The sequence below is a fragment of the Leuresthes tenuis genome, unplaced genomic scaffold (genome assembly GCF_036924035.1).
Source record: "Leuresthes tenuis unplaced genomic scaffold, fLeuTen1.0.hap1 SCAF_4, whole genome shotgun sequence".
Taxonomy (NCBI): domain Eukaryota; kingdom Metazoa; phylum Chordata; class Actinopteri; order Atheriniformes; family Atherinopsidae; genus Leuresthes; species Leuresthes tenuis.
In genome coordinates this window covers 19,974,528-19,988,875 of record NW_027325358.1, presented here as the reverse complement: position 1 = coordinate 19,988,875, position 14,348 = coordinate 19,974,528, and the positions used below count along the sequence as shown (strand labels likewise).

At 43.0% G+C, this 14,348-nt stretch overlaps 2 protein-coding genes across 4 annotated transcripts in view; one reads left to right on the top strand and one right to left on the bottom strand.

Annotated features, from left to right (window-relative positions):
• Positions 1-1,560: 1,560 nt before the first annotated feature.
• Positions 1,561-5,212, bottom strand: ints12 (integrator complex subunit 12). Of its 3 annotated transcripts, none has more exons than XM_072384999.1 (7): positions 5,066-5,212; positions 4,314-4,473; positions 4,031-4,186; positions 3,086-3,267; positions 2,824-2,995; positions 2,565-2,708; positions 1,561-2,375 (listed from the first exon to the last, which is right to left on the bottom strand). In XM_072384999.1, exons 2-7 carry the CDS (start codon positions 4,467-4,469, stop codon positions 1,812-1,814), a joined length of 1,374 nt encoding a protein of 457 aa, XP_072241100.1. In that variant the 5' UTR covers positions 4,470-4,473; positions 5,066-5,212; the 3' UTR covers positions 1,561-1,811. The 3 variants fall into 3 exon arrangements, with proteins under 3 accessions (XP_072241100.1, XP_072241102.1, XP_072241101.1); XM_072385001.1 differs by having other exon boundaries at positions 2,836-2,995; XM_072385000.1 differs by having other exon boundaries at positions 4,314-4,471; positions 5,069-5,212.
• A 246-nt stretch (positions 5,213-5,458) lies between these two features.
• Positions 5,459-14,348, top strand: part of gstcd (glutathione S-transferase, C-terminal domain containing) — a 47,597-nt gene continuing 38,707 nt past the window's right edge. Inside the window, exons 1-4 of the mRNA XM_072384997.1 lie at positions 5,459-5,538; positions 5,655-6,088; positions 7,462-7,920; positions 11,246-11,515. Coding sequence (XP_072241098.1) covers positions 5,672-6,088; positions 7,462-7,920; positions 11,246-11,515 — 1,146 coding nt within the window. The 5' untranslated portion in view covers positions 5,459-5,538; positions 5,655-5,671. The remainder of the gene's footprint in view (positions 5,539-5,654; positions 6,089-7,461; positions 7,921-11,245; positions 11,516-14,348) is intronic.

Below are 14,348 nucleotides of genomic sequence, written 5' to 3'. Positions count from 1 at the left end.
TATCAGCCATGCAACTTTCCGCCTTGAGCTAATGTTTTCAGCGGTTTAGGACAGTTTAGGACCTTTTTCCTACGCTCCCTGTAATACATGCACAGTATGATTTGTCATTGCTTTGCTGAGACCTGAAAGGCCTTCCCTTGACCAGGTTTGATCAGAGTGGCAGTATTTGTGTCACTTAGAATTAATGGTGCTTCTTCACTTCTATGTTAGGAATGCAACTCTCTGCCATCAAGGCTGCTGCGCATCCAACTGTCTGTCGATAACCTGGTTGATCAATATTAATATCCATGATTTACAAAAATATTTAAAACTTTACGCCTCACAGAGGCAGCCGAGATCCCAGTGCCTTGTTGGCCATGATTTCCAGTTCAGAATCTTGGCTTTTTTTTTCTAATGCTTTTCTTATAAATAAACAGATTTAACATCTGTTTTTGAGATCATCTCTTGGGAAGATTTTTTCGGAATCTTTTAATGGTATTAGGCACGGAACGATAAGAGTGACACCAACAAAAAAAAAAAAAACATCTGTAAAAGAATGACGATGTAAATTAAGGAAATAGACATAAAGAAATGTGTTCATGAGTCTAAAACTAATTGAATTAAAAAAAAAGTAATAATAGATTAAAATGCTTTATTTTCGTAAATATTTTCAACTTGTTATACTTGTTACGCACGTTTCCTCGTTTCTTTTCTTTGCACATTTAGTCTTTGTCGTCTTGTTTTGTTTGTCATGTTTCTCACTTAATGCTGATCATTGAAATAGCTGTGAACAGTTTTACCAAGCTCGAGTGTATTTTTAAATATTTTTTTTTAAGTATTAAGCACATTTCGCGGCCCTTTGTTGCTCCATCTCACCAATGTTTAAAACATGTTGCTGGCATCAAAATTCAAAACCAGCCAGTTCTCTTTTAGAGAACCAGTCAAAATGTTTCTTTTCATTTTTGACGCGTCGTCTTTGTATTGTTTTCTGTCGCATACGTGAGTTTGAATCACTTGCAAGTCTTTGCAGATGGTTTTCTTATTTCTTACATTTCGCACGGTCTCAGCTGTTTGGGAAACATGACTGAAAAACATGTTACCCTTCTCACTTTGCGACTATCAGAGGCTTCGGTGTGCAGAAGGACATACGATTAGTTATCTCGTCTCGTACTGAAAGTGTTAATTTTGAAACCGTTTTGCCTTTACAGACGGAGAGCTCACGACATTCTACTTAACCAGTAATTTGTAATGAACATGAAGAGTCATGCGAATACAGTGCACTGTGCTGAGCACTTTTTGTACTTCAGTGTTGCTTATGTAGATAATGAAGAGATTCAGTCATAAAGTCTAATATGTGTAATGATTTATAGTTAAAGTATATATGTGAAATGCTTTATACAAACTGCTCTATGTCAATCTATCCTGAAATGAAGAAATCGAACAGAATTCAACTTCCAGAAGTTCAGTTATGAATAAACGTGACCTCTTTGATTACGCTGCTGCCGTCCTTTCTTTATTTGTCTGGTTGACTCACATTCAAGACACGACACTCGCTACAAAGTCACTGCCACAGCCAGCGGGTAAGAAGAGATGATTTAATGACAGTGCTGATAAAAAGTGACACTTGTTTCTCACTGGTTCGATTTGTTGGGACAGAATGAGGCACAGAGTCCAGCAGCGTTTACACAAAGTAAAATTCAAGTATTTGACTCCATGGTTTTACTCCACGTGCAGATACTCTTGAAGAACAAAACCATATACTCTGGCACTATATTCACATGTTTATTTTCTCCTCCCTCACACCTCCCCTGTCAGCTTCTCTCTGCTTGCGCTCATTTCTTCAGTTTCTTCTGCGCTGCTTTCTTCTTGACCATTTGCAACCGTTTCATGGCGTTCAGCTGAGACTCCTGAGAAGTCGGCGCTTTGTCTCCTGGTGCAGCCTTTGACCCATTCCCATTGTTTCCATTGCCTCCTCCGTTGCCGCCTCCATTCCCTCCAGCACCCGCCTGGGAGCCACTTGGAGAGCCGGCCCCCGATGAAGCAGAGCCTTTCCCCTGGCCCTCGCCGCTCGATGAGCGGTTGAGCGGCTGCTTACCCAGAGTCAGAGGTGGAGGAGGTTTCAGAGTTGCTTGGCTCGAGCCGTTTCCGTTGTTGTTTCCAGCAATCTTTGCACCTCCGAGTCCCGACTTAGCTCCAGCTAGTCCTGACAGCCCAACAGGTTTCTGACCAGAGGGAGTTGTCATGGCCTTGCTGCTCCCGCTCGAGCCAGTGGAAGCCAGTTTGGAGCTTGCAGGAAGAGAAGGACTCGTTTTGGCGCCAAATGCAGCCCAGCCTGTTAGACCGCTGCCTGAGGAGGAGGTGTTGCTGATGGTGGGGTTGGCTGATGTGGTTGGTGGCTGCAGGACATAAAAAATGGTTACAAGGATTATGAAAGTGACAAATGCAGATTGAACAGGTTTTAAGATCTTAATCGTGATCTTCGCTTGGGAGTGAAACTGGAGCTGATATAAAGCACATCCAAAGAACGGGTGTGCATGAAGTGCTTGTTAAACACGCACATTCCCAACCAGTCAGTCAAGGCATACCTTCACTTCTGTTCTTTTGAAGGCCTGGAAGGTGCTGGTCGTGTCGGTTTTGAGTTTGAGCTCCGTCTTTTTCACCAGCGTGTCTTTCACAACGGGCGCCGATGACGCGGATGCAGGAGACGGCTTCTGTGGAGGTTTCTGGGCCTTGTGGGCAGCCAAAACAAAGCAAACAGACAAATAAAAAAGTTTATCACACAGAGAGGGGTCCTCTTAACATGATTTTACACTGACGACTCAGAGATTCTGAAAATACTGGAACGTTTTTCCTCACCATGCGTTTCATTTGCCTGGTGCAGCGGGCACAATACCACACGAGCCGTGGGTCATTCACTTCTTTGTCTGTCACCTGGGGCTTGTGACAGTCCTGGTGGTAAAGGTTATGACATTCTTGGCATTCCACCAACTGGTTTCCCATGGTCACTGTCATTTGTCTGAGGGGATTCGAAACACCGCGAGTACATATCAAATGAGCGCGTCTCAGCCTGGGGAATATGTACTAATCATTAATAATTAGCACGTACCTGCAAACCACACAAGCCAGGCCCATTTCCATGGCAAAATCGTCAGCATTCGTCTCATCGTAGTCATTTATGTTCGGCAGGAGGTCTTTGCTCGTCTGAACAGTGATTGGAGAAGATCGATTCTCCTGTTTCTCCAAGCGGGGCTTTTTCGGGGGTTCCACTTCACTCAACTCAACCCTGACCTGTTTTCCAGAAAAAAACACAAAGAGGTGACAATGATGCGTCTATCCACACACCACATCTGACTCTGTTTTATCCCACTTGGCCCTTAAGGAGAGAAGCACACGTCTTGCATTTAAAGGACATTTAGGAACTTCTCATTTTCTCATCAAGTCGTCCAAGTGAACTTCCGTCCTGCCACAATGTGGCTTTATCCTTCATTTCTGACTTGCGATGTGCACGAGTGTGTCAAATATTAAACTGTATTTGAAGATTGCTGGCAAAATCATTTTTGGATTATCCTGTGTGAGTTTTGGAGAATCTGCTTTTCATAATAAATCCAGGCCCCCAAACTAATCAGACAATAAGAAACTTTGTCCCTCCGTACATCTGCATCGTGCGATTAATCATCTGAGAGTCTTATCATGTCGTCGTCCCTTGATAGTTGAGAAACTATTGAGCAATCGAGACTTATCTTTCACCAAGCAAATGATTGTGTCGTCATCAACAAGACTTTTGCTCTTTAGTCTACCAATTTGTTTGGCATTTTGTCATTTTCCTGCATGCTGGTGTGGATTTAAGCATCCACAGCACATTTGTTATCTCTTTAGAGACTGACTGCTATTCTTACCTTGCTTTGTCACCTCTTTACTCCACGTAAATCTAAATCGCAACTCTCAATTAGCTCTGAGTAATGAGCTCTTTTGTGCCTCTACTACCACACAGCTGCCCAAAACACAGTGTAACACAGAATAATTTTATGTCCAGTTGTTCAAAATGCAGTACCTTTTCAGCCGGCCTCTTCTCGACTTCTTTCTTGGTCTTCTCCGAGCTGGATTTGCCACTTCCACTGCCGCTGCTGGAAGATGGCGAACTTGAGGACTTGGAGTCTTGTTTGATTAAGCTCAGTTTTGACACAGACCCCTTTGACACCTCAACGTCCTTAGGATGAAGCAATTAAAGCACAGGAGGCATTAGCGTTTGGTTGTATTTAAATAAAAAATCTGAGAGCGATATGAACCGTATTAAGGTAACTTGTGAATACAGAATGTGTCAACCTATTTCTTACTTTTTGTAATGAACGGTAGGATGAGTCACTGCCTCTTGCAAGGGACTCGTCAAGTAGAGCTTTGAGTTTCTCAGCTGAATCTTTACTCTTGGAGTGCAAATAACTCAGTCCCTTGAGAAAGATGGGATCCAAGTCCAAACTGACAGGTCCAGCCATGGCTTAAAACGGGAATAATGACATAATATCAGTTAGATTTAAGTTATTATGCTAGATTAAAATTATCATCTCTCAGAAAGAAAGAGATTTGAGTATCTGCAGATAAGCAAAATTGGGACAGCTTGTCCATTTGGGATTATATGTGGACATTTATTTAGTTAGCACATTTCTTTATATCAAATAAGTGCAATTCAGCCAACGACCAGAAAGAATGACAGGATGGGAGAGGATAAATAATCTAAAGAGGACAAAAGGCAGTGTAGCTCGTTCTGCTCTGAAGTTCAAAATATTCCTTGTGAAACTTCATGCACACACACAGTACAGTATGTTGTAATAGAATTTTACATTATTATCATAATATCATTTTTTTCCCAACGCCTTTTGGTTGATCTCCATATGTCGAACACGTCAATCATATGGTCAGTATGCTGTAACCAAGACACATAACGTTAACAATGGGATGGTTTGGTTGCTGTGTAACGTAGAAAGCAGGAACCCGGAACACTGTAACAGCGACACGGTGGCTAAAGTTAACTGAAGGGGTCACTTATAAACCAAAACACTGGCACATCATTTTCAGATGGGTAACCTTATCTCACCTTCTGCTTCTCACAAGCGTCTTTCTGGTATCCGGATAATTTCATTCGGGTTAACAACAGACTGCCCAACAACACTTCCTACGAAGCGGCAGATAACCAGCGCTTGCGTTTCCTTCGCTCTTTCAACTTGTACAACCGCCAAATATGTCCGGATTCTGCACGGAACATTCTGAGGTAGTCGATTCTTGTAAAAAAAACAAACAAACAAACAAAACAAGAAAACAAACAAAAAACTTTACTTACCACGCTTTAAAAAACATTATTACATGAAAAATAATCATTGTATACTGATATATTCCTTTAAGGCATGGAACACTGAACATATTTGGAACGTTTAATACTTCAAACAGACCGCAGATGTCGCTGTGGACCTACACTGGCTTTAGAACAGGGGAAGAAGAAGCTGTAGCACTGTGACAGTATACCATAGCAACGTGGGTTTGGTAAAATCACCGGTGTCTCTTGTTCTTGTAAGTGTTTCTTGTTATCATGTATTTTAACTAGCTTTTATTTCGGCACCCATAAGTCTGCTGCGAACAACGACACATATCCAAAGCTAACCGATGTCTCACCTTTCACTCAACAGCATTGACTCAATCTACAATGAGCCACTCTGAGGCAAAGGAGCAGCATCCCTCCCTCTTTTTAGAAGTTTGCTCCGAAAACGAGGAGCCGCGTCTCCCCCTGCACACTTCCATAGTCCTGTTTCTCCTATCTTACTGCGAGTGCAAGTCTTTCAAAGTTTTTCTCGTCTTCACCGACAGTTGCAGCTCCGAGTTATTGAGGAGTGCGCTTCCAGTGGCTCTTGGTGTATGTGACGTTCAGGTGGAGGCTCTGCCCCAGCTGGTGAGGAGCTGCCGTCTCCCGGCTGCTTTGGATGAGACCGGACAGCTCTGCAGGGCAGGACTGGCGGTGGTCCTCAGACATGTCATCAGCAAAACTATTGAGGCCGACCCTTCCAGAAATGATGTGTCGGCACTGCTGGGCTTCAAGAAAACCTGTCTGAAGGCCTGTGCAGAGGTTAGTGAGCATTAAATGATAGACGTGGGCATTGAGAAAGACCCACCTAGGTTTGTAGGTCAGTGGCTGCTTTTTTTTCAACAAATGCTGGCCTCTGCAAATTATTAGGATACAGGTGATCTTCAATAATTGGACTGAGGCTGAGCGTCAGTCAGTCAGTGTAACAGGTGACCCCAGAGTCCATATCCTGTCAGCATTAGTGGATAATCATTGAATTCATGCAATAAAAAATCCAAGTTAACTCGCCCTAACAGGCAAGCGTTCAGTCCAGAAGCTGTGGCATTAGCAAGTCTTTGCATACCGTTACATACTGGTATGTAATGGGATCTTTCTTCCCCACTCCATTAGCAAATAAACACACGTCTAAATTACAAGACTGTTATGGATTCTGGCTACTTAAAAGCTGGTTTCAAAGTCTGATTCCAGTCTTTAAAAATCCATCCACTGTTTGAAGTTTACTGAAAATGCAGTCACACTTTTTTTTCTCTCATATCAGGAGAATGAATAGCTGTGTTTTGGCTGTCATTTTGAAAGGTTCCGTAACTGATTTGATTTTAAAAGAAGCAGAAGAACTCTGAACCAGCACATCTTTGGCTCAGACCTGGGCTGGTAAACTCTGCAGTGGTCAGTCTAGAGCCTGAAACTGCCGTAAGAAGTCAAGATGCTGCCTGTCATGCATCCGTAAGCTGTATCAGTCTCATGCAGTAACATCCCTCCGATGCGCCATATGAAGGACTGCTTTGTTTAATTTAAACACCTAGTTTCAGAACCAGAGATATGAGGGGACTTGGCTCCAGATTTGCAAGGAGTGAAAGGCTGACCTCAGGATCTACAGGTCTGACTTGAAGCTCACAGCTGTTGCGTTCACTGTTGCTGCAGAAAAGAATAGAAACAAAATGCCTAATGTTTGCTGTGGATTATCTAAGGTACTACACTAGAAAATAATAATCTGAATGTGATCTGAGCTCAGATCTCATTGTTTTCAGGGTGCCTTCACATGTGTTGTCTATTAGCTGTCTATTTGCGATCTGATCACCCATGTTTCATTTGAATCCCAGGTGTGATCACCTAAAAGCAAAAGTAAACTCCTAAACACTCCCAAACTTCCTTTTAAAATATTCCTTTGCACTTAGAGACCATAAAGAGATGTCAGCTTCCTTAGAGATTATAATCTCTTCACAAAGTTTTTCTTTAACAGTTTTGGTCTACTTTGCTGTACTTTCAACAAAGCCAATCTAACATGTCACACAATTTGCAGTGAAAATGTCTTTTTCCCGTTTGAGCGCTTTTAAAGGCTCAAACTTGGGCTGGTGAAATCACACCAGTTACCTGCTGTATTTGACCTAAAACGTCGTATCCTTCCTCCTTCTCAGGTGAGCAAGTGGACTAGATTGTGCGAAATTGGCATTCCTTCTGCTGTTGAGGAACACCTGCAAAATCCCACAGATCCGGTGCACCAGCTTCCTCTTCCCATTCTCACCCTCGAGCAACGGCTTGCGGAGCCAGTCAAAGTTCACAATGATGACAAAATACGGAGACAGAAACTCAAAGAGCAAAGGCAGAGTGGTAAGAACCAGGCCCACGGAGGCCAGGGGAGCCTAGACTCCGAGTCCAGCCCCGCGCAGTCATCTCAGCTCTCTGATGGGCTCGAGCTCAGGGCTGCGCTGGCCAAGCTGTCTGTGGATTCAGTTCCAGCTTCAACCACCAGAGAGAACTCTGAGATCAGGAAAGTGAAGACGGCAGATTTGCCTCCACTGGAGCACGTGTTTGCTGAGGGACTGTACTTCACTCTGACTGATGTGGTGCTGCTGCCATGCATTTACCAGTATCTGGTAAGGGCTTATGACTTGATGTGAAAGATGTTATGTTATTTATGGTTGAGCCGTGTGAGCAATGAGCCCCAAAGGATGAGGACTTCTTTCTTTTTATGTATTAAGTAATTGCCTAATTTGGATCTGTGAATGTACATCAAATGCTCATTTAATTTGATTATCACTGCATTTTTCTGAGGCTTTTGAGAGACTGACAGTGTTTCCTTAAAAAAACAACAAAGGCTATATTAGCTAAGCACCTGTTATTGTTTCACAAACAATCAAGCACCATTATCCAAAGCTTTGTTTCACCTAATAGATAGTTACAGCATCACATGTCGCATTGTACATTTAGCCATTTTTTTACCACAGAGCTGCAATCCCACGCGTTTGCCGGCTTTTTAATACCTCCATCACGATGACTTGCTAAATTATGCATGACTTATTGTTTTGACACTGTGATCAGGGTGAGCAGGGTCCTTTCAGAAGCATTCGAGCAGAAAGTTGAGCTGAAAAGATTCACTGCATCAGACTTGGCACATGTTTGCTCTCACAGGTGGTCTCGAGCCACCTGGCAGAGACCGATAACGGTGTATGCGAGGGTTTTTATTCAAATGCAGCAGGTTGAAATGCATTTCATTTAAGAACTGTTTTCTCTCCAACAGTTCGAGTTGGCAGGTGCCTACGTTGACCTCAAAACTCCTAACTTGAAAGTGTTTGAGGACGTAAGGCTCCGGGAACAATGAATATTCGTTCCAGGCAGTGATTTCACTTCTTTCACTGTAGCAGTCGGTATTTGCAGCAACTGAGAGGGCATCAACTGTGCTGGTGAGGGTTATTGGAACTACAGGATTTAGAGTGTCTAAAGATACAAATGCAAATGAATTATTTTTGATATTATCAGATATTTTGATAAGATGTCCAAAATGATTGGAAAGCCTTTCAGAGAGATTAAGGTTAGATTTGATATTTTGAACCTTAATGCAACAGTAATTATTTTCGCCGTGTTTTTTGCTAACTGTGCTCAAGTGTCCTGTGCTGTTGCAGCTGGGTTGGCCACACTTGCATGTTTGTGCACAAAGGTTTTTTTTTTTTTTATGTGCAACATCAAGTGAGCACCAGTTCCAGATAGCTCCAATGAATAAATGCCATGCTTCAGCTAAACAGACTCCCACAAAGGGAGTGATGATGCCCCTGCTCTGGTTTTATTAGATGAGGAGATGTTTGAGCAGCTTAAGGGGCTCACAGTTGGATTTTAAGAATTGTGGCTCATCTTCATCAAAGCCATCCTGATCTGAAATGGCTTCTTTCAAAGCGCTAAAAGATTATTTCACTCCTGGTTCTTTTGCATCGGAGGCTTTTTTCCTACCTAAACCATTCCAGTGCCAATTTGAAGCCAGAGCCTAACTTAGAAGTTGTTCTTTTGGTTTAGAGCGCCAAAGCTCTGGCTCCTCCTCCCAAAAAAACCAACAAAAAAAAAAACTGGTGCCAAGAGTTGCAAAGGACCTCTTACGTCAGGAGCTGAGTGCGGGGTTTAAGGAGACTAACCAGACTGGCTGAGATGTAGTGTTTGCCATGTTTCAAAGTCAAGGATTCGTGTCGCTTCTCTTCCGTTTGACTCAAGAGAAAATACTGAGCTTCAGTGCTGCGAAGCTGAAGCAGGAGTGTAAACGCAGCAGCTCAGAGCTTGTTTTGATCTGCAGTTTCAGTACCACCTGCTGGCGTTTATAGATCCTGCTTGAAAACGTAGACGAATCCTGTTCACGGCGCCGTTCATAAATGCCAGTTCGTGTTTGGAAATCCTCATTATTTCAGAGGGTCACAATCGCCGTCTGTTGTCAAAAGCTACACTTGTGACTCGAACTGGTGATATTGAAACATTGGCTTGCATGGAAAAGAACAACAAACGTTGTGATCTGTGTGGATATACTACATCTTTCCACACTGTGGTCCTGTACAGAGATTTAGATTAGAAGTTGAAGGCGATTTAATGGCAGTGAAGGGAGAATATGCACCTGACCGGTTGTATTTACTGCAGATCTGTCTGTGTTGCACATTTCTACGAGGCTGTGGGTGTTTTAATGTGTGCTTCGGAGTGTAGCTGCTCAGGAAAAAGACATTTCAGATTAACGTTTTGCACGGCGTCGTGATCACAGTTGCTGCTGCCTGTGTTTTTGTTTGCCTCCACAGCTGAAGACAAAGAAGTTGAATAAGCAAAGCGGCTTCAGCTCTACCTACAAAAATCTGTCATTACACCATGTATTTTTTTTGAGGCCGTGGGTGTTTTCATTTGTGATTTAGAGTGTAGCCGCTGTGAAAACGGAGATGAACTTTTTAACCCTCAGATTCACTGGTTTTCGATTGGCGCTTTCTCTCCTCATTTCTCCTTGAGCTTAAGCGTGAAGGCTGTGCGCTCTGACCTCGAAATAGCAAATCCAAACAAAAGCTATTCATATAAGATGGCCTCTGCTGCCACCCTCTGGAAACACCACACGGCCAAGTTTATTTGCTGCTCCCGAGTAAACGGAAACAAGGCTGGTGGGTATTTTTCTATGAAGTAACGCAGCTTCTGAAACTTTTAACTGAAATCATTCGTTGATTATTTTATGTGACCACTGAAAATGAAACACAAGTGTTTTTGATTTTGTTTGAGGATATAATTTGATTAATTGAAACATCTTGCCAGTAATTGTGTCAGCGGCCCAGTTTGAGTTTAGATTTTTGATTTCTCTACATCAGCATCTTTGAATCGATGGAAACGGATGTATTCGCATTTATTTCTGAAGCTCTTTTAAATTCTGCGCATATAGTTTAGTGGCGCCAGTAATTCTGACCAGGACGGTATTGTTTTTGATCTGGAATTCTGTTCTGTCTGGCAGCGAAGTGAGACTTAACCTCGCTTTCACCTCTCAACTGTTTCCAAGTATTACTTGAGTGTGGGAACGAAGTGAAGTTCTCACAATAAGGCTTTTAGCAGTCAGCTGTGCTCCAGTGGTTTCCAGTTTCACACTTGGCGTAGCGTGTCTCTTCTTAACGACCATCTCTGTCCACAAGACTTGCAGTATCAGTCTCTCCTTCTCAATCATCTTCCCTTTTGTGAATGTGCCCCCCCCCCCCTTCCTCTGTCTTCCACACACTTGCATACAGTGCCTCTCTGATCATGTCTCTGTGCCTTTACCCTCCCCAGCTGCTAGCTGAATTTTGATGTTTCTCCACCAATGTGATTCAGAGGCTTAGTCAAACCTGACCTCTCGCTTAGCCAGACTTGACACATCAGTGGAATCACTTAATCAATATCTCCTTGTCTTTTTTTCTCCTCTTTCTCTCCTCTGATCGTCTTCAACAGTGTTCCCTCCGAGCCCATGCTGCGAGCGCTCTGCACCAGCTCCCCCACCTGCTGCGCTGGTACAGCCGCGTTCAGGAAGTACCCGGGATCCCACGAGCTGCCAAGGATTGTGGGCTCCTTTTGTCCATCCCCCAGGTTTCCACATCCAGTCTCCCAGGACCATCCGTACAGGACACGCTAGATCGCCTGTTGGCACAGGAAGAAGGCCCGGAGATGACTCCGCAGCTTCCTTTTATTGGCGGCCCCAGGCCAACATTGACTAAACTTAAAGTAAATGTTTCATTTCCTTTATCTATTTTTCTCCATGCTTTACCTCTATAGATTTCCTCACCATTTTCTTCTTTCCAAGGAGCTGTTTCCCACTTACCCCTTTGATCGCAGATAGAGGATGTGCAGACTAACGGATTGTTATATAGTGTCCCTGTAATTTCCTGACACCCCTTTCTGTCAGTCGATGTTTCGGCTTCAGTCACACTCTTTACTGCTGAAATTAGTCATCTTTCTTTTCTCTATTTAAACATGAACTGGATTAGGTGGCCTGACTAAAAACTTATGGACACATTACATTACGGTGGTATGGTGGTTAGCGCCATTTCCTCACAGCAAGAAAGGTTCCTGGTTTGAATCCCAGCTGGGGCCTTTCTGTTTGGAGTTTGCAGGTTCTCTCCATGCATGCATCCGCTTTGTCAAGGTACTCCGGGTTCCTCCCACAGGTTAATTGGTGATTCTAAATGGACCATAGCAGTGAGTGTGAGTGCACACGGTTTGTCTCTCTGTTAGCCGTGGGATGGACTGGCGACCTGTCCGAGGTGCACCTCGCCTTTCGCCCCATGGCAGCTGGGATAGACTCCAGCCCTCCCTGCGACCCTCAGTCGATCGAAGCAGGGATCACAATTAACAAATGTTTTCCTTGTTGGTTATTTGCATTATTTTGAGTTTCATTGGAGACAAAGTTACATTAATAAAAATTAGTTTTGTTTAGTTTTTAAAAAAAAAAAGACGAACAGCATCTTATTGACTTTATTGCTTTGCAAAATGCTCTTTTCAGCCCACTCAGCTGGTCCTAGTTTCAGAGCCAATGGAGAAAAAAAAAAGCACAACAAAGTTTTATCACCAGTCTAAGCTGTTTATACTAACGGATGAAGATCTTAAAGCGCAAAGAGATAAAAAGGTCAGCACAATCCACTCCACACTCTCTTAAAATGCATTTTCCCCCAGCAGCGTTGTCTAGACACTAACACAGTCCTGTACATTTATAGATTTCTTAGCTCTGCAGCACCCCACATATCACCTCTGCCACATTTGAACTAGTTTTTGCAGAGAGAGATAAGCAGAGCTCAGAAAAAGACTGTCTCCTCAACCCTGACTAACCCCTCACCACTGATCCTTCACATCATTTTCTTGGCCTTCTTCCTCTCCTCCCTCTGCAAAGATATTTCTGTGATTTCCTGCTGGCTAGACGTCCAAAACAATGTGATTTTAAGTGGCTGGAAAGAGGGAGGGGAGTAAAAGAGGGGTTTGAAGAGTTTGGGTGATGCTGAGTGACTTGGGTGGTCAAGATGGGGATGTCTCATATTTGGCACGTTGTCAGATGTAATTTCAGTCAGGCCCAGATGTGCACAACTGACGGCTTTTAATTTGGATTCAAATCAGACTTTAAAACTGAGAAGAATGTGTGCGCACACAGACACAATGGCCACTATTCTCTCTCTGCTAAGAGGGATTATAAGGATGGCTACATGTCGCCACCATTATGTCTGGAGTGCAGCTGTTGTGTTTTCTTAGCCAATGTGCCTCTACTGTATGTGTGTGTGTGTGTGTGTGTGTGTCCCACAAAGAAAAGGGAAGTCTGCAGTCTAACGTCGTGACAAGCGATCCTTTACTGTTGCTAACCAAAGGCAATGGGCCCGTCTTGCTATAAGCCACAGTACCAATGGCTCATAAAGTTTGTCACTTTCCCTTTTTCTCTCTTGAGTTAACGCACACATCATTGCGTGTCAGTTAATCTGCGGAAGCACAGCCTGTGATCCAAATGTCAACAAAAATAGCTGCAACAGCAGAATAAAGATAGGCAACCATCACTTCCTAAGAGGAGCTGACAGCAGTCAACAGCAGGATTCCAGAAAGAAAAGAGGTGACAAAAGGAGGGTTACTAATGCAATGGGATCGGCGGGGTAAAGACTGAGGAACGTGGAATTTTCTGATGCAGTAATTGGTCTCACAAGGAAGCGAGTGTTCAAGAAATGTGGATTACATGCACGACATCTGTTAGTTCCAGTAGAAACTTGCTTTCTCAAAGCTATAAGCTTCACGCTACGAACCTTAGTCCTCATTTAGGCTTAAGGCTCGATTGAGCAATCAGGGGACATCCACCGAAATATTTAATGCTTAAATTGCTGCAATGGAAAGACATGGCTTGAACATTAGGATTTCAGTTTGATCAGTAGGGGCTGATTGGACCATGGACACATTCTGGGCTTGTGGAGGGACTTAGATTGGCTCTCTTAGAATAAGTTCATTAAAAGTTTTTGGCATAAGTTCAGTTTTACTGATCCTGCTTTTCGAGATACCTCACAACCAGTGACCAGAAAACCCCTCTGGTCTTTTTGCGTTCAACAGAAAAAAAATCCTCTAATACCGTTTATATATCCATGTGTGACAATCACGATTAACTTTAAATAGTCATTTCTTTTGAGACCGTCAGAATTTGTGTGATTTTTGAGGCTGTATTCAGCATTGATCTTGTGTTGGATTGCATTCTATTGTATGTCGTTGCCAGTCATTTTTTTTCTTTTGAAACAATTTAGTCTGGAAATGTTAATGTTTCTGTTTATTAAACACAGTTGGATCCAAAACTTTAAAGATAACTGGCAATAGCTTTGAATTTCCTCCTAAATTTCACGCTAGATTAGCTGACGAGTTTGAGTGAAAAGCTGAACCTCTGAAAAATAAACCATGAATTTCAGAATCCTTTTACTATTCGGTCTGCAGCCTCTGTTGTTCCAATGCTAGAAGTTTGTGAGCTGGAATATTTTTGCGTTTAAAAACCCATGTTTTCCCGGCAAGATTTGACGATAATCCAAAAAGCTTCTTGTGATGTCAG